Source organism: Chroicocephalus ridibundus, chromosome 2 (assembly GCF_963924245.1).
Source record: "Chroicocephalus ridibundus chromosome 2, bChrRid1.1, whole genome shotgun sequence".
NCBI lineage: Eukaryota > Metazoa > Chordata > Aves > Charadriiformes > Laridae > Chroicocephalus > Chroicocephalus ridibundus.
In genome coordinates this window covers 62,354,723-62,374,084 of record NC_086285.1, presented here as the reverse complement: position 1 = coordinate 62,374,084, position 19,362 = coordinate 62,354,723, and the positions used below count along the sequence as shown (strand labels likewise).

The window sequence follows — 19,362 nt, the reverse complement described above, 5'->3', positions numbered from 1 at the left end:
CAAGTATAAGAACCAGGATTATTTCTGAGTAACTGTGAATATTTTGGGAAAAGAGTTAGGGGACAGTTGTCAAAATTAGAACACAGAAAGAAATTGCAGGTAGCACAGACACTGAAGGACTGAATTTAGGAGAATAGGCTGTTCTGTGTGGAGAGAGTCCTGAGGATGATTTGGAACACTTGATTGTTTCTATATATCTCTGTGGGATTGTGATACCTAAATTACATGACGAAACTTATGTTTGGGTAAAGTACGGAATACATACACACGAGATGCTGTCTCGCATCTAAGGTCGGTGTAGTATATCATATTAAAAATGGGCTATTACTCTTGGTGAATAAACTCTATTCAGAGATATCTATAATCCATTGTCGGTGAGGGCTATGTATAGAACAGCAGCTTGGTTTAGTTCGTGAGTTTGGTGAAAGCCTACAATGAGCGAACGCATTGATGTGTGAATTGAGGAGAAAATTCCTCAGCTAGGATGTGCTTAGACTGTTATAAGTGATGGGTTAGCTGGAGAATTCGAGTGGGATTGGAGGGTGTGTGTGTGTGTGTAACATCTGAGGAGGAGGGAGATGTGCAGAATATGTGGTAATGGGGAAATAGGAGAGGAAAGCACTTCTGTGAAGAGGGGGAAGGATTGTACATGGTTAGAGGACATGGCTGGAAAAGCTGAGAAGCAAAGCAAAATGGAAGAGGTAATGCTAGTGGCTTGGGGGGGGGTGGGTTTTCTTCTGTGTGTTGTGGGGTTTTTTTTTGTTGTGTGTTGAGTTTTGTTTTTAAAGGCAGATCATAATGCTGTTGCCAGCTTTTTTTTCCTCAGTCTTGAATCACTTGGGTCCATTCTGCTGCTGCTGCTTCCCTGGTCTGTCTGCTAGTGCCTAGACTCAGTAGGGCTAGATCCTTGATATTTTCTCTTATGTCCTTCTCTTCTCTTGGGCTGGAGGGGAGAATGGTCACCGTAAATGTATACTAGTATTGCTGGTGGGAGTTAAAAAGAGTTAAAAAGACAGCAGCTGCCACTTCTGCAGCCCCTCTGCTGCCTGAATGTTCTGCCAGCAGTACTTGCAGCAGTGCTACTGCTAGCAGGAAACGCAACTGCTGCATCTCCAATTCTGCTGGCGTGAGCTGCTCGGCACTTACAGTATTGGCAACTTGTTCATTGAGAAAGTTACATCATCATTCCCTTGGTGTGGTAGAAGAGCATCTCTTCTACCAGGGCTAGAGAAAGATGATGAGGATGTACAAGAGTATCAGACATGCTGCTGCTTTATTTTACGGTTGAGAGCAGTGGCATGTTCCCTGGCTTGCAAAACCTCTACCTGTAAATGGAAGTAAATACACTAGGTAGGCTGGGGTGCGGGGACAGAATCATGATGGAGTTTGACTTGTGAGTGGGAAGGGGGTGTAATGCAATAAATTGTAAATGCTGGGTTGTATTGAGAGAGACAAATGAAAAATTTCACTTTTGCCCGAAGTAAAAAATTTGGTACTTGGTGAGAAGGTGACAGTATGATTCCCTCTTATCAGGGTTAGACTTGGAAGGAGTGAAGAATCGGAAGAAAAAAATTTACGTGGTTTGGGAAGTGAAGGAAAGGGAATCCAGGAGAAGCAGGATGTTTGAAGAGGGATTTGAGACTTGAAAAGGGCTTGCAGTTTTGGAGTAATATAGCTGCGTGGAAAACCAAGGAAATGAATGCAAGGAGATTAATACAGGGGCAAGAGTATGACATATTTAAGAAATAAAACAACATACTTGAAACATGAGCAGAAAAAAATGGCATTTTAATACAGGAGAAGGAAGATTGATGGAATACAAGAAGCTAGGGAGACGGTAAGGAGAATGAGTGAAGTGAAGAACCTAGACATTTTGAAAGGAAGGCATTAAGGCACATGGGAGTGAGGGTTTAGCCTTTATAATTGTATGGAGGAGAATAAATACTACTGGAACTTCAGGTGAGGCGTTTTGCCATCTATCACCAGTATAGCTGGATAGAATTCTTTACCACATGCAAAATGATTTTTGGTAGGGCTCTGTGCAAGATCATGGGCTTAGCTAAGTTCTCTTTAAAGATCAATATTCCTGCTTATAAGTACTGAGCTGACGGCTATTCTGTATGTTACAAAAAAATACTGCCCTCAGCTATGTTAGCTTTTTATAGACTAAACATAAATCCCCAATGCATGTGGATTTGAAGTTACTTAAGTTCAACAGCAACTGCAGTAGTACTTTAATGTTATATAGTCATTGCTTATTTTAGTAAATGTTTTTCTTATTGGAAGTGGGTGGTTTTGCAATTTTGTTTGTAGCTTTTTGTAGTATAGATTACTTCATTTTCGTTTGTAATTAGTGACTATTTTTGGTTCCAGTTAGAGTTAGTTTGCAGTCTGCACCATATTTCATAAGTGTATGATGAACAGCTTTCCCTAATCTTGCTGTTTTCTTGAATTGAACTAGGTATTTGGTCATGGAAAAGCAAATGGAGAACCAACTTGGGCTCTGCTCCTCACTGCTGGTATTTGTGAAATAGGAATTTTGATAGCCTCATTGGACAGTGTGGCACCAATTCTTTCAATGTAAGTATGAATGTGGTGTGTTGGTGTTCTTAAGTTAAATATAATTTTATTTTTAAATTAACTAGGTAATGGTTTTTCTTTTTGAAATAACACATGCTAGACTTCATCTTCTAACAATTATATTCCTATTTGATCCTGGAGATGATACGAAACAACAAAATGTTTTGTCTGGAACTTATTTCTAGGCACAAAAGACCTTTTCCAGGACAGAGTTCTTGAATGCTAATAATAAAATGTTGAAAGAAAAACAGAGAAGGCCTCGATACTGTGTAAGCAGTGCTCAGAAACAGTGTAAATATACCTGTGTTATCAACACTGATTTGGTTACAAATCTATAATGTAAAATCATAGAAGGGCTTGGATTGGAAGGGACCTTAAAGATCATCTAGTTCCAGCCCCCCTGCCATGGGCAGGGACACCTCCCACTGGACCAGGCTGCTCAAACAGAGCACCATATGAGCTGCTATGAAGAAAACTAACTCTGTCCCAGCCGATGGGATACATCTATTGATTATCAGTTGTTTGCTACATTTTTTTTCTGAAATCTTTGTTTGAGACTCCATGTGATGCTAATACCATGTTTTGAGGCCTAATACTCTACAAGTATTAATTTAATGTACATCTTGTGTTCTGTTGGACACTGTGAACATGGCATACAAGTTCTTACGCCTCTTTGGATTGTGTTCAGCCTTTTAATGCAAATCTGTCTAGCTAATTTCCTATTGGAAAATGCTCTCTTTTTTTTTATAACAGGTTCTTCCTTATGTGCTATATGTTTGTAAATCTCGCTTGTGCAGTTCAGACGCTTTTACGGACTCCCAACTGGAGACCTCGTTTCAAGTATTACCACTGGTAGGGAACATTCCTTCATTCAGAAGAGTTAAAATTAATTATGCAGTCTTAAATTGTTGATGTTCTTACAAAATAGAACAAAAATTTCCTTTCTGATTTAAATGAGTTATTAGATGATTCTGAATATCCTAACAGCGACATTTGTTTTCATGTGTTTGGAATAGGACTAGTAATAGCTGTGATCATGAAAATGTGGCTAACGTAGAGGATTTAGGAAGGGGCTACAGGATGACATTTAATATTGCTTATAAGCCAAGAGGTCTGAATATGTGAGATGAAGATAAAAATAAAATGTCTCTTATATGTAGATAAGGAGAAGTGGTAAAAAATCTTCAGGAAGGCTGATAAGACTTTTCACTACAGTTCATGCAAAAAAAAATAATACAAAACCAAAACTTGTACAGGGAAAAAAATCTCATTTAATATACATCAGTTGGCTCTTTCAGTGATGTGATATTACTGTTTTGAAAATTTGTCATGCTTTAGACATTGCATTTGATAACTGCAGTAGACAAGTGGATACTTGACAAAGTCATAAAGGTCTAATATACAGAAAGTGTGGGTGTGATTTTTTTTGGTTTAGTTTATTTTCTTTAAATGGCTGAAGAGTCCAAATATTTCAGACAAGATTGGGAAACTTCTTTATTTTTTTTTACCTCATGTTAAAAATACATACCCAGTTAATTGTATTGAGAAATTCTTAATGCTGAAACGCCTTGAAGTCTAGAGCGTTTAGGAGATAAGGCGGCCTGATTCTAGGACGTAAGAGTTGCTTATTACTTTTCCTTTTAAAGAACTGAGTGAAAAGGAAATATCACAGTTTCAGCTCTGAAAAATCTTTTTTAATATGCTCACTAGGTGCTTACAAGTTTGGCACCTAAACCTCCAAATACATCAGTGCCAGTCTCCCAGTTTTATCACTGCAGACACCTAGTAGTATTTGCAACATGAAGGAAAACGGGGGGTTGCTGTCTTTTGGGGGCTTTTTTGTTGCACCTCCCCTGAATAATCTGATTGTGGAAGAAGCATAGTAGGAGGTACAAAGTAGCTTAAAAGCTAAGGCAGGTGGATAAGATGGATGGTAGCAAGAGGTACGGGATGGATGACAGTGAGGAAAAAAACCCCAAAGGGCTGTGACATGGCAGCAGCAGAATTAGTAACCATTTAGAAATAATTCTTTTTTTATATTTTTCCCAGAGAGATCAGGGAGCCAACTGACTCGCTGTGTGACTTTGTAATCACTTCTAGCCAAAGCAGGTATCAGAATGCTTGGCCAGAACTGGGATGGGACTTTATTTTTTTTTTTTGAGTGAAAGTGTTTGGCTGCATTAGTAAAGTTGGCTAAGTCAAGCATGAAAGAGTAGTTGTTCTTTTAGACAAATTACACTTAGATTCATGTCCTCATAACAGGTAAAAGCATTTATTTGGTTTAAAACTGGATGCATTTGGACTCAAATACTTGTATGGTACTAAAGAAGCAAACTAAAGCTACCAAACGAAAGTTGGGTCTGCTGATGCTCTTTGTCAATACAGTGAAAGCTAGCTCTAATTTGGAAATGAGGTGAAAAGAAATCTGGGGTGTCGTATGTGACTAAAAGTATTCACAGAACTGTCTAGTTCTGAGCTGACTTAGGCCTATCTTGAAATAAGTGTGGGCAAACCAGAAGTATAAACTTTAATCTGTAAATACTTCTGTAACTTTTTCAGTTCACAGTCATTCTTTCTTTATAGCCTTTGCAAGATTGTTGTCTATTCTTGTCTACTGATGTGTGTTCTCGCCTAAGAGACAGGTCACAATAGCAAGTGGAGAATATAATAGATGAGTCACACTTATTTAAACTAATCAACTATTTTTGCTGGAAGTAATGTTGTTTAGTATTGTTTGAGTTTGGTTAAATGCAAATCTAACAGTGAGTGATACCAATGTGTTTTGAAACAGACCTTACTTGGAGGTACTGATAGAGTTTCAGAGCTGACAAAGGTAGTATATCTATTGTTAATATCTACTTCAGCTGTATAATTTAAGTCACGCAAAAGTTTAGAATGTAACTTTTTTTTGTAAACTAAAACTGGGACAATGTATTTTTATTTGTATAGTAGCTATGAAATGGCCTTTGAAGAAGGCCTTACTGGAAGTTAATGGAAATAAGAAATTGACTTTGTAGAACGTTTGCATGCCTATTTAAAAAAATGGAAAAACATGATTTCTTTTAGGACTCTCTCATTCCTGGGGATGAGTTTATGTCTTGCCTTGATGTTCATTTGCTCTTGGTACTATGCTTTGATTGCCATGCTAATCGCAGGATGTATATACAAATACATAGAATATAGAGGGTAAGACCATATATCTTATTTATTCTATATTTAATATCTTTAATGTTCAGCAAAAAGTACTTCTGTATAAAATAGACACAACTGAAGTAATACAATTAAGAGTATTCCTTGAAACAAGGTAAGATGCCATCTCTTTAAGGGCTGTAAGTTTTCAGGTTCTAATTCCTCTGGAAGCTCTGTTGCAAAATTCTCCACAGACAGAACTGATCAAAATAAGAACCAATAAGGCTGGGAAATTTTCATTTGAGCACAGATTATGGTGTAAAGTTTTGGTACCTCAGAAACATCACCTTTTAATATCAAGTAGCAAATATTACATATCTGTTACCTTATTATTCACTTGACTGTAGCACTTCTTAGAATGAATGACACTGAACAATCCAGAGCACCCACTGGAAGTTATCTGTTTTCTGAAAGCTTAGATAATTTTTAAATTGCAACATGCTTTGCACTGTAGGGGCACATACAGAGCCACACATGTAAGAAATGCTGTGCAAGTAGGAGACTTAAGGAGCGTACTGAGTTCATTTAAAAAAATAAACAAACAAACAAACAAAAAAAACAACAAAAAACAAACCACCAAAAAAAACCTCACCCAACAATAAAAAAACAAAACCTAACCAAAAAAATCCCCAACTGAACAACATATCCAAACACTAGAGGTGATTATGATCAGTAGTGTGTGTACTTTCCCTTTCTAAAGAAAGATACCCAATGCTGAAAGATTATAGTCAAGAAAAATTGTCAAGCAGGAAATTGAAGCGAGGCCAGTTGTTTTGATGAGTTAAGCACACGTCTTAAGGGAATCAACTGGTATAAACTGCTCCATCTTTTGGGTTCTCCATCTTTTAATATCTCTCTTTCAAGATTAGATGCTTTCCTGGATTGTAACAGCTCCATTTACTGGGTTAATTGTAAGGAAATTAATTTGCCTATTTTAGCCAGGAAGTCGGATCAGATGATAAAAGTTCTGCTTCTGTGTGTGTATGTAAGTATGCACATACATCTAGATTCATATACAGGCTCTACAAATGTTGGCATGTAGCCAGCACATCTACCCTGTGCAAAGAGATTCTTTTTTGTGGAAATTTCTCTTCTCCTTGCCTTTACAAATGCAGGGGCTGATTTGGCAGTGGGGAGAAACTCACCCTGAAGCATTCTAAAAACTGCTGTGTGGAGAAAACCTCAGTTTTTATTTTAATTTTTGGATAACTAAGTAAAAGAAACTTATGTGACTGTGCTGCCTGTCAGGGTACATTTTAATTGCCATGTTGTTTTTAATTGCTTTTGAATTCAATTTGGCTTATTTCATCTAAATTTCAAAAGAAGGCTAGAGGTAACAAAGTTCAGTGAGAATTCATGAGTAGAAATAAGAGGGAAGGAGGGAGGGCAAGGGAGGTGGATCCCTTGCTAATTAGAATCCCCACAGAGGAAAACAATGCGTTAGCCTAACCATTGTTTCTTATTTGGTTGGCCACCTCGTCTATAGCGTAGCTTTGTATTGGGAGAAAGAGGAATGGAAAATGTAGGGAGACTGAAAGTGGTAGGAGGGTGGATAAAGCTTTAGGCTCATCTGGGAGAGAAGCTGGGAAAGAAAGGAAGTGCAGAAAGCTGTATGTAGTGTGGTGTTGGGGGAGAACATATAACACACTAATCCATACAAAGTCAAGTCTTATTCATTCTGTTGCTTTAAAATAATTTCTTTTAAGTAGCCCTCACTTATTCATTCTAGTGCTTAAAAGGCACTTGAGTAGTTCTCATGACTACAAAAAAGCTTTTGAAGTATAAATAAAATAGGCCATAATAAATATTATTAAATACTTACCAAATAGTACTCGTGAAGGTACCTGAGACTGCTTCACACCTTTGTTAGTCTTCCTTCTTGATTTAAATCTGCAAGATGAGTTTTTTCATGCATTCATGCAAAAAAGAGTGTTAACTTTTTATGCCCTTTATCTCTCACACGAGAAAATGTACTTAATTTGTATAACTAAATGGGACCCTGTTAATTGAATCTCTTCTGCACCCTGAAGAGCGGAAAAAGAATGGGGTGATGGAATCCGAGGACTGTCTCTTAATGCAGCTCGCTATGCTTTGCTTCGTGTTGAAGACAGTCCTCCTCACACCAAGAACTGGAGGTAAGCCCTATGCCTTCCAAGGTCGCACAATTCCTGAAATATGTAAATCTATTGGAAATACTGCTGGTATAGTTAATAGCCAAAGTGAAATTCATAATTAAAATAATGTTTTAACTTGGGCATGGCAATGATGTTGTTGCAATAGTATTATTTTAGTGCAATAGACTGTGAGTTATGGTCAGCCAGTAATCAATTTTGCTAGAAATATGGGTAAACTAACTGAAACTTAAATCCATGTGGTATTGTTATAGTTTTCGAAAGTACATAAGAATTTTACTGTTTAATTATTTACAGATTTTTGGATTCAAATGAACAGTTATCACTGAGTCCCACTGTCTCTATAGAAGAAATGCTTCAATTCCATAATGGTGGTTGGGTTTTTTTTGTGCTTCTGTCTATGTTCCTCCTGAAATTACATTGTATAAATATACAGAGGATCTGTTATTTATTTAAATTTTCTTTTTGGCAATTTTTTTAATATAGGTTCATTTAATCATAACACTTTCTAAATTGCTTAGATATCATTAAAACAAAAATCTCACATTTGGCGTCCGTTTGTATGTAATGGAGTTAGATGTCCGCTACTATTTTTGCAATATATTCTTTTTACTTGTTAAACTATTGATTTTTCTCAAAGCAAACACAAAAAATTACTTAGCATTTAAAAACAAAAGGACATTTGCACACTGTCACTTCTGATGAACGTAATGCAAATCAGAAGAACTCTGTTCAGTGGAACACGACAAAAAGAAATTGTCAGTAATTTTGTGATACTATCACACAGCAGTGACTATAATTAAAGTATCCCTGAGTGCATGCACATGCAATGTTCTGTTGCCCTTCGGTGTCATGACATTATTACACCATTTGTCATGGGACTGATGCACATAAGCAATTACTATGGAATACACAAGCCACAGCCAACTGTCGGAACACAGCATCTCAGAGACACAATGCAGTGTAGTGTTGACTAAGAGCCCTCCTGTTAAATGTCTGATATCGCTTCGGTTCCAGATGAGTTACCTTGCTAGTGTGACAATGTAGTTGCTAGAACTGGACCTTCTTGTTATGTCTTAAACTGTGCTGGTTTTGAGGTGGGTTGTGTGCTCTGGCTCTTCATCGTTCTCTTGAATTTGTAGTAATGACAGGAAAACTATAAACTGTTGATTTGGTAAAAGTAATCAGGTTGGGTATTGATTAAAGGAATCAGAACGCATCCTCATCAAGTATGCAGCTGAAACTGAATTTGGAGTGCTATCAGTACAGTTAAGGGTATGACTGTCCTTCTGGAAGGACCTATGCAGGTAGAGCAATGGGTTGACAAGAACAGCATGAAAATCCAGAAGGACAAGTCCAGTACCTGGGCTGAGACATTCCCAAGGCTGGGAACCTGTTTTGGTGAAAAGGACCTGTGGTTCCCAGTAGATAGTAAGCCAACAGTGTGCCTTGTCAGTGACATGTTGGACTGCATCAACGGGAGCATAGCTAGTATATTGAGAAGTAAATATATTGGAAAATAATATTCCTGTTTGCTCAGCACTCTCTAGAATATGTCTAGATTATTTCATCCAGTTTTGGGCACCCTAATGTAGGAAAGACATCAATAAGCTGGAGTGAGTTCAGCAGGGGACCACTGACATGATGGTTGGGGCACAGGAGCATATCTCCTGTGGGGAGAGGCTGAGGGAGCAATGATTATTCAGCTTGGAGGAGGCTTAAGGGGAGCTTAAAAGCTGATATGACTAACTGGTAAGTATCCAATACCTAAGAAGACTACTGAGAAGATGGAATCAAGACTCTTCATAGCAGTATATGGTAGGAAAATGAGAGAACATGACCAAATTGAGAGAGAGAGAAGATGTAATTAAGCATTGAAGCCATTACCCAGAGGCGATAATATCTCTGTCTCTGGAGATCTTCAACTGGATGGAGCTGTAAACAATCTGGTGTGCATTCAGTGCTTACCCCCTTGAAGCAGCAAGTTGCACTAGATGACCGTGGAAGGCTGATAGTTTTAATTCAATAATTTTCTTGGTAAAACTGTTCTTTAAGGTAGCTTTTCTGAATGATGGTATGGTGGCTCATGTAGGAATTCTGTACCTAAAGTCTTGTTGCTATTGCAAATTATGACTGACTTGCTTGATAGGTGAATATTTTCCATTGAATTAAACACTTAATCTGCATTTTATTAATCTTTAATTTTAATTTTCAAATTCTTTCTTGCTTATGTATATGTGTGCGTTTAACTTTTCTTTTTTTTTTTTTTTGGCAGACCTCAACTTTTGGTCTTGCTAAATTTGGATAGTGAGCAGTTGGTGAAACATCCTAGATTGCTTTCTTTCACCTCTCAATTGAAGGCTGGTAAAGGACTGACTATCGTGGGCTCTGTGCTTCAGGGAATCTACTTGGATAAAAGTACAGAAACTCAGAAAGCTGAAGAGGTATGTAAAAGCTTACAAACACTTGTAACTTCCATTAGTATTTAACTATTGAATCTGGATAACTCATATCTTGAATTATAACAGACTATTGTAAAGTATTGAATCAATTTTTACTTATCAGCACAATCAGTGATTATATATAAAGAACAGGTTGGTGTATGTGGCAAAATGTTTTATAAAATTTCCTAATAGGATAAGACAACGCTGATACTTCTTAACTCTTTTTTTTTTTTTTGATATTTAGAGCCCTGGGTTCACAATCAAATTTATGTTCTTGAAAAAGCCAAGTGGTAGACTTTTTTTTTTTAACGAACTACTTCACAAAGAAAATGGAATTATTTAACAGAAATTTTAACATTTATCGAACAAATGCAGATGTGTTTGGCATAATTTCATACTCTGGATGTATACACGATGATATTTTCTGTGTTGTCCTAGAAATACATAGCAGACCTAGGATTAGGAGCCATCTTTGCTGGAATCCTACTCTGTTGCTTAACTCTAAACAGCATCCTTCTTGAGATCCCTTACTTTCTTTATCTTTTGTTTTTCTTTCCTGTTTATCCCATATCTCCAGAGAAGGTAGGATGAGGTAGGAAAAAATGGTAAGTTGTCATGTAGTTTAAGATGACATCTAACTGTGCTTACAAACACAAGTGAACTGAACTGGAATCTTTCTGTTTTTTCCTGGCAACTTGTCAGTGTTTGACTGTGCTACCCGATTGGAAACACATAAATGTTTTTGTGGGAAGCCCTTGAAAATACCTGAACTTAATTTTAAGTTGTCCCCTGAAGGAAAAGGGGACGTTAATAGAGTGAGTTTCTGAAGATCCATTGTTTGTACAGCTTGAACTTCCAATGCAAAGCAAGTTTCCCTTTTTGTTTACTCTTAAGCAACTTGTGTACTTTTGTTTAATCCAGTATTGGTGTAACTCAGATAATTTGCTTACCTATGCACACTTTCCTACTCCTAACTTTATAGAGTGGGGAAAAGTTTTTAGAAAATACTATGTTTCATGTATTGTATTGAATACCATTGAAAAATCTGTTGCCTTTAGAAAACTACTGTAAACTCTACTCCAAAAGTAGGATGATTGCCATTATATCTTCCAAAATTGGTTAATATCTTCAATGTCGTTGAAAAGAGTATCAGTTGAAATGTCTGATATTTTGATCCAGGTTGTCTTCAAAGCTGTGTAAAAATGCCTGTGATTTTTTTCAGACCTGGTATCTCTAAAATAGATGAGCATTTGAGATATCGAAATGCATTTAAAGCTAACTACCCTTTTTCTTACAGCTTTCTTTTTGATCCCTCTTGGTATTCAGTCTTGTCCCTAGTGGTTTTTAAAATAAGAAAGTATGAAGCCAGATGGCCTAGCTGTTATCACATGAAAAGGCTCCAAGAGAGCAAGCAGCTTGAAAACCTGGCTGAAAAAGTCTAGCAATGATCTATTGTGAAAGTGATTGTTATTAAGCTGTTGTTATCAACGCGTGTGAGTAGAAAACAAGACCAAGAATACAATCAGGCCTCTGACATAAACCAAAGAAAAACCTTTAAACAGGAACTGCTTACCCATGAGGATTTGAAATGTTACCTATAGTTGGCTTAACTTAAAGTCAACTACATTTTTGAGGTGCAACAGGAATGAATTTAAGGGAGAGCTATTCTCCGGGTTCTCTAGAAAGTCAGGCCTGGTGTTAAGGTTAGGGAAACTGGTGCTTTTAAAATGGAAATTAAGATGAATTGTAAAAGTTTGAACATCTGGAGGCCTCGCTGGCTTTGGAAAAATTCAACTAGAAAATGTTTCTAGAAGATTTTCAGGAAATCAAGATTTCTCCTGTCTGTCTCTTAAAAAGGAAAAAGCATCTATTTAAACTGATATGCCCTCGCAGATACTGTTTGCACGGTGGCAGACTTGTTACCTTTTCAAACAGGCTTGTTAGCTTTGCTACCAAATTCTCTGAAGACTTTTTTTTTTCCCCCTCTACTAAACAGAATTTCTGATGTGAAGCCATGCTGAGCCAGTGCCAGACATTCTGTGATCAAATCTGTTCCTGATGGTTTTTGATAAGAATTTTGGTGCTTCCAAAATTCCAAATTTTGATGTACTGGTTCTTCCTTCTGAAACCATGCTGATCTCCCATACGAGTCATTGGTAATGATAGGATTTTGCATCAAAACATAGTAAATGCTAAAGCTGATGTTCCCTAGTCAACCTTAAAAGCATTTTGAATGCTACTTTTAAATTACTTGGTTATTTGTCTGTTTAAAAGAAGAGGGAGCCATCTTGAAACTAATGGGGTGTGGGAGACTTAATCTAGTCAGTTTATCTTGTCATTATTCAGGAAGTGACTGCAATTGTTGCCTGCACATCTATTTTTTCCATTTTGGGAGCCGATTAAATAAAGAATCAGCTTCTTAATGTCAAAGTTGTTTAAGGACCTTTGGCCTCTTCTTCTCAAGTCCTTGGCATCATGCTTTTCTAAACCCTCCCAAGTCCAAAAGAAAGGACTCGTCGTTCCAAATGTACAGTGCTTTGTCAGTTAGCAGTTTTGACTTTACCTGAAGCAGTGTTATTTTATTTATCTTTGTCAGCGTGGTTTTGCATGTATCTTGTTCATTGTTCTTTGGAAATAAAAGGCTGAACAACTAAAGTAATGAAAAACCTGTGTGTGGTGTCTTTTGCCAGGGAGGTGGGTGTTTTGGTTTTTGGTTGTTATAGAATCATGTTCACTGCTTTGGAATTTGGAATTGGTTTCTCAATGTTGGTTGTACATTATAGCTAATGTTTTGCTCTTATTTAGTGCTGTTACTCCTTATGGTGTTTATTACCGGTGCTGATGATTGTATTTCCCAATGTGTAATCTTCTTTTTGCAGAATGTTAAGGCCTTAATGGGAGTAGAAAAGACTAAAGGATTTTGCCAGATTGTGGTGTCTCCTAATTTCAGAGATGGAATATCATATTTGATTCAGTCAGCTGGTCTAGGAGGGATGAAGCACAACACAGTCCTGATGGCATGGCCACAGTCATGGAAGCAAACAGAAAATCGTTTCTCATGGAAAAATTTTGTTGGTATGCGTTTACTGACTTTGTCCTATGCATTTGCAATACAACTGTGTAACTAATGTATTTGCTGTGCGGAGGAAGTGTGATGCTGAACATCCAGGAGACAAGCGGATATTTCTCCACATCTGATTTCATGTGGAGTCTGTTTTCTCAGCCCTCAATCTCTTCAACCATGGCGTGTTTTGTTCTTCTCCTAAGTTGGTTAGTCTCTAAACCCAGGATGTTCCTCTTTTGCCTCAGCAGAATCTGTGAGGATTTAAACCTTTGAATTAAAAACAAAGGCTGTGATTGAAAACTATAAGTCCTTGATCAAATGTCTTGCTTTCCCTTGCAGATACTGTAAGAGAAACAACAGCAGCTCAGCAAGCACTGTTGGTGGCTAAAAACATTGACTTATTCCCAACAAATCAAGAACGTTTTACTGAGGGAAACATAGATGTGTGGTGGATTGTTCATGATGGTGGTATGCTGATGTTACTGCCTTTTCTCCTTCGACAGCACAAGGCAAGGACAACAAAAAATGGCCGGGATTTCATTTTCCAGCAGTTAATAGTCTTAAGGGTTTCTAATGAAATATTCTTTCACCTTGATAGCATTATGCATGGTGATGGCAATCACCGTGTTATGAATTTTTATAATGTATCTTTTTGATAGGTTTGGAGAAAATGTAAAATGCGTATCTTCACTGTTGCTCAAATGGATGATAATAGCATTCAAATGAAGAAGGATCTTCAGATGTTTTTATATCATCTCAGACTGAATGCTGAAGTGGAAGTTGTTGAAATGGTATGTTACTGCATATGTCTTTTTAGGTGCAATTGAGACTAAACTTGGGAAAAAGGATTTAACGTTTTTGAAACTAAGAGATGTTAGCCCAAAGATAAAAAGGGAAACGTTGCAGTCCCACCAAGAATAAGGTTGTTTTTTAAGCAGCATTATCTTACCATATCACAATGCTAGTGTACTTGAGTTTATAGTGAGTTTAATGATTTTGTCAAGTAGAATTGGGCCATCTTGATGTGTTAATGCCTACTTTATGAGGACTAGTCCGTAGTGATAGTTCATTCGGGAAGGAAAAAAACAGAAGGCTGAACATGCTTAGTCTAATAAGCCATGGCATCCAACGTGAGAGAGGGTGAACATGTCTATCTCTCCAACTGCTGTATAAATATCTCTCTGGAATAAGGAATCCTTAGGCCCCCATGGGAGTATGGCAGTTGTTTTTGGCACTGTCAGCCTCTTTGGCACTGAACGGCAAGACAATATGGCTACAGAGTCACAAGTGAAATAGTGACAAAATGAAATTTTTGACTTTTTTCCCTCTTTTAAATACTGATCATAAATTGCTAAAGAGAAAGGACTAAAGCTGTAGTCTGTCTAGACCTGCTTTTTTTGGCAACTAAGGAAAAACTTAATTTCCAGCACTCAAAGATGACTAGCATAATGTCCGAAATAAGGCCCAAAAAAAACCCCAAAAAGCTTTTAAACTCTTTCTGAAGTGAGAGGAAGACAGGCCAACTGGTTCAAAACTTCTACCACCACCAGTTCCTGGAATGAACAAAACCTGCCCAAAAGATTTATCGTGCTAATCAGCCATAAAGCAAGTGTTAAGAATTGTTTTAATTAATTATGAAAAAAAAAAATGACTTACGAAAGATTTGGTTAACATTTAGAACTAGGAAGTAAGAGAAATCCATTTATTTTATTTTTTGTTTTGTTTAGAGTACTGAATATAAAAGACTAAAATGCTGTGGCATGTGCAGGTGAAAGAAGGCGAACAGAGTGCCATAAAAAAGGCTCAGCCTTGGTTGGATTTTGAGCAGAAGATACTATACAAAGCATAATTTATTCTTTTCTTATGTGGGTCATATTTAACCCTGAGAATCTTCCAAAAGATAAGAGACACGTTATGAGTCAGTAGCCACACAGATGGCTGCTGTAGACTTTTTACGTTGTATTTTAGCTTTGAGCTGATGTCAGAATATATGCCGGAGTTTCTTCATAAATGCTTCTCACCGGTGAAATGACAATGTGTTATTTTGTGGCCCTAAACAGTTTTTAAGGAAACAAATATGCACACGTGCTCAGGAGGCAGCAATGCAGACCCAGTTTAAATAAGTGCTTTCAAGCCTTTCTTGTTTCTGCAGCCTAGTTGGAACAGAACAATGGAAAGTCTGTCCCAAGCACCTCAAATACAGATAAAGATCACATTGATATTGATATAGTAGGAGAGTTCATTGTACAAGATTACTGTTTGAAGAAGAAGTTTTAAGAATGAGGGCGGAAATGATTGATCAGTTATATGCTTAGTATTACTCTAATGCCATAAATTCAGCCAGGACTGAATGAATGCAGGAATGAATGTGGTACACTGTGTAAATGTTGTTCTTCTGAGTAGTACTCTTCTTCTGATGTTTCTAATGCCAATCTCTTTTGCAGTTTGAAAATGATATTTCTGCGTTCACATATGAGAAGACGCTTATGATGGAACAGCGATCTCAAATGCTAAAACAGATGCAGCTATCAAAGAACGAAAGGGAAAGAGAGGTAGGGACTTTGGCTTGGCAAGATGTTCTGTGAAAAATCTACAAGTAGTATTTCTTAGCTGGGGCTTCTAATCAGTTTCTAACTAGTCAAAAGCTCTTATAACTGCATTCTATGTTAGTTTCTCTACAGCAGGTTTCACTTGCAAGGTTAAAATAATGTGGGGAAAAAAACTTCAGAGTTCTTCTCTTCTTGTTAAGATTAGCGCAAGTATTTACTATCAGAAAATTTGAGAATCAGTGTGGAAAATATATCCAGAGCATTTTCAAACTTGACATATATCTTTAGGTAAGGTTCATGATTAATCAACTGTGTTCATTAGCTTTGTTTGTGCCTTGGCAGTGTGAATTGAACAAGACCTATTTTTTAGTTTCTGCATTATTTTGAATGTTTTATGTATCAATTAATTGTTGTTTCTGGAGCCAAAATTAAGCTGATTAACCTCTAATCCTGCGATATCCAGATGGGAATGCTATGTTCGCTGCTTCCCTACCCTTACTAGTCCCTGGTGGTATTTCGCATGATGACAAGATGCATGCAGCTGTATTTTTGTGAATATTTGTAACTTTAAAATATTTTTCTTTTTCTTTTGGCTTCTACCACCTCATTCAGTTAACTATGCCATTAAATCAACACTTCTTAGTGATGTAAAAGGAATTTAAATGCATTGGCTTTGCTATCACTTACAGTGATTTCTCTCCTGTGCCAAATAAGAGATCTCTACTGTGTTTAACTGCTATCATTCATAAAATAATCAGAATTTTTCTCTTGCGACTTTTTTGTCTACTGATAATTGTAACTCATTTTACACCTAAGCCTTGTTGGTGTTAATCATACAAGTCCATGCCATTCCTTTTTTTTTAGTCTCTCCGTATCTATTCTTTTTTTCCATTTTGCAGGATGTTTTTTTAAGGTTCCTAAAGATGCCTTGTATTGCTACAACAGTGCTGCTCAAAATTACCTATCTTCTCATCTGTGTCATGGTAGTTTTCTTTTGATTTGAGCCTGCCTAATGTCTTTTCAGTAAAAAACGAGCTCTCCTGTACTCCTTAGTGTTTTAGATTTTTCTCATTTCTTTATTAAACACTAGTATTTTTCCAGTGGAGTTTGAGTGATTAATCAATCTACAGTAGGCTTTTAAGGATTTAACTTACTCATGAATGCTATATAAGTAGCCCAAGGACATAAGTCTCTGTAGTCTCTAACATGTAAATTGTAGTAGAGACAAAAGAATTGCTTTTCAGCTTGTTGAGTTGTCTGTAATCTACACTACTTCGGAGGGTTGTTTGCTTGGAAGATTTTAATTTTTTTTCTTCTCCCCTCCATGTTTTGGGTTTTTTCTATTACTGAATGTAACCATCACCATTGCAGCTTCAATTTGTTCCTTCATATCAGGCAGGGTTAAATCTGAGATGTTCAAAATACCATTGAATTTATTTCATGGTCTGAAGTAAAATCCTTTAATTCCAAGAAAATCTAGTACTTATTTCCTGCCTTGTCCAACAATAAAATCCATATCCATCTGTTGTTTCTGATTAGGATACCTTAATCTACCTTGTTCTTTTGTGTTTTCATCAGAAAATGTTGCTTTAGTTATGCCTTCACTTCCTCTGGAGCTACAAGTTGAGTATGTGCACTCAGTGTGGCAGGCCCTCTTGTAATCTGATCATCTTCTCTTAAATTAGCTGAGCTATCTCTTCTGGTTTTACAATGACCTCCAAACATTTCTCTCATTAGTATCAGTAGTTCAAATTAGCATTGGTTTTGTTTTCATTATCTGTCTCCAGACATTCAAATGTAACCCTGATATTCCAGCTTTGAATGGTGCTTGTGGTTTTGTTTCCTATTACCACCAAGATTAGTATTTTAACCTCACTTTTGTGCTTTACCTCTTCAAACAAGGTACAAACCTTCTCAAAGAGAACTTAGCTTTGTATAGCATTTATTTGTTGTTTCCCTTGTAGCCATGCCGTTATCCCTTAGGAATCACCTTCACCTTTCCCTCTTCTGTCTTTTTTTTTTTTTTTAAATGGACCTTTATTTAATCTTGTCCATGGGTTTTCTTGTGGAAGTGGGGCACAGGGACTCATCAGATTTTTGTTTCCTTTTTTTGAGAAACTTGGTTGATTTGCCTCTATTCAAGCATAAATATAATACATGCCTGCAAAGTGTAAGGTCTGCAGACTTACCTGCACAGACAGGCACAACTGTCAAGCATTTATTTATTTGACTTCGACAACGGTGCTGCAAAGATGCAAGAAAATGTAGAGCCTTGTTTACTTCCTTGCCTCTGTTCCTGGTGGTTGTTGGCTTCCTTCTCTGGCTAGTCCTGACTAATGACTGTTGGGTCAGGCAGTGATATTGTTGGAGCTGTGAGAAGGCGGTCATCCATCCCACCACTACTTTGTGTTGGGTTGCAAAGTGCAAATGCTGTTGTGCAGATTGCTGCTGACAGGTAAGATTGGCAAAAACGTGGGTGCATGTAGGTGAGGATCAAAATTAGTTTGAATTGCTGGGAAATAAATCAGTGTTTGGAGTTGGAAAACAGCCTCCTCATCTGCTTGATTACTTTATTTTTTTCATACTTTTGATTGTAACTGAATAAAATCAATTCGTCTGAATCATCACATATATGAAGGGATGTGACCCTCACAAACAAGTGAATATCTGAGGTTCCCATATAGACAAAAGAATTCAATTCACTTCATGTTTTCACAAATTTCTGTAAAGTGACTTCATAACTGCTAAACACTTCAAAAAGAGCCCCATAGTATATATAAACAAATGGCATGTTTGTGAAAACAAACTTAAGTTTATAACAAGCTACAATACAAAATCCTATCTATTTAAAGGAAGCCGATTTTTGTTTTAAATAATATGGTCATCTGCTTCTTCCTGTAGACTGTTTTTTTTTTTTTTTTTTTTTTGTCATTGGTAACCTTTTTGTCCCAGATTCAGAGCATCACTGATGAGTCTCGAGGCTCAATCAGAAGAAAAAGCTACTCCAGTCCACAGTCCATTGGCCAAGATGCTCAGGCACTGCTGACTAATGATTATCGAGAGGAAGAGGTAGTTGGACATAGTACTGGCTAGATATACTTTCCCATTGCAACACTTGAAGTGCCGCTATTGCAAACTGAACTACAAATGAAAACTTGTTCATTCATTGTTATGGAACAGTTCTTTATAAATTTTAATTTTACTATTTTTAAGTTCATTATCTTTCCCTACTTTTTTTTTCTCTAGGTGATGCTTCTGCAGCATGAACTACGTTCTGTTTCTCACCCTTAATTTCCATAAAAGAAAAATTTGTGTCTGAGAGCGCAAGTTTTTCTTAAGAGCCAGGAGCAAAAATACTTCTCTGCCTTTTATCTCTTAAAAAGTCATAATAGTGGGTGTTTCAT

At 37.0% G+C, this 19,362-nt stretch overlaps 1 protein-coding gene across 4 annotated transcripts in view; it reads left to right on the top strand.

Annotated features, from left to right (window-relative positions):
* SLC12A7 (solute carrier family 12 member 7) overlaps positions 1-19,362 on the top strand; it is a 69,829-nt gene that overhangs the window by 41,102 nt on the left and 9,365 nt on the right. For 2 of the 4 annotated variants that reach the window (XM_063325663.1, XM_063325664.1), the window contains exons 13-22: positions 2,462-2,580; positions 3,334-3,432; positions 5,647-5,766; positions 7,800-7,904; positions 10,177-10,345; positions 13,225-13,420; positions 13,749-13,918; positions 14,069-14,200; positions 15,854-15,961; positions 18,911-19,027. In XM_063325663.1, the coding sequence (XP_063181733.1) occupies positions 2,462-2,580; positions 3,334-3,432; positions 5,647-5,766; positions 7,800-7,904; positions 10,177-10,345; positions 13,225-13,420; positions 13,749-13,918; positions 14,069-14,200; positions 15,854-15,961; positions 18,911-19,027 (1,335 nt within the window). The remainder of the gene's footprint in view (positions 1-2,461; positions 2,581-3,333; positions 3,433-5,646; positions 5,767-7,799; positions 7,905-10,176; positions 10,346-13,224; positions 13,421-13,748; positions 13,919-14,068; positions 14,201-15,853; positions 15,962-18,910; positions 19,028-19,362) is intronic. The other 2 variants (XM_063325665.1, XM_063325666.1) reach the window with 1 other exon arrangement.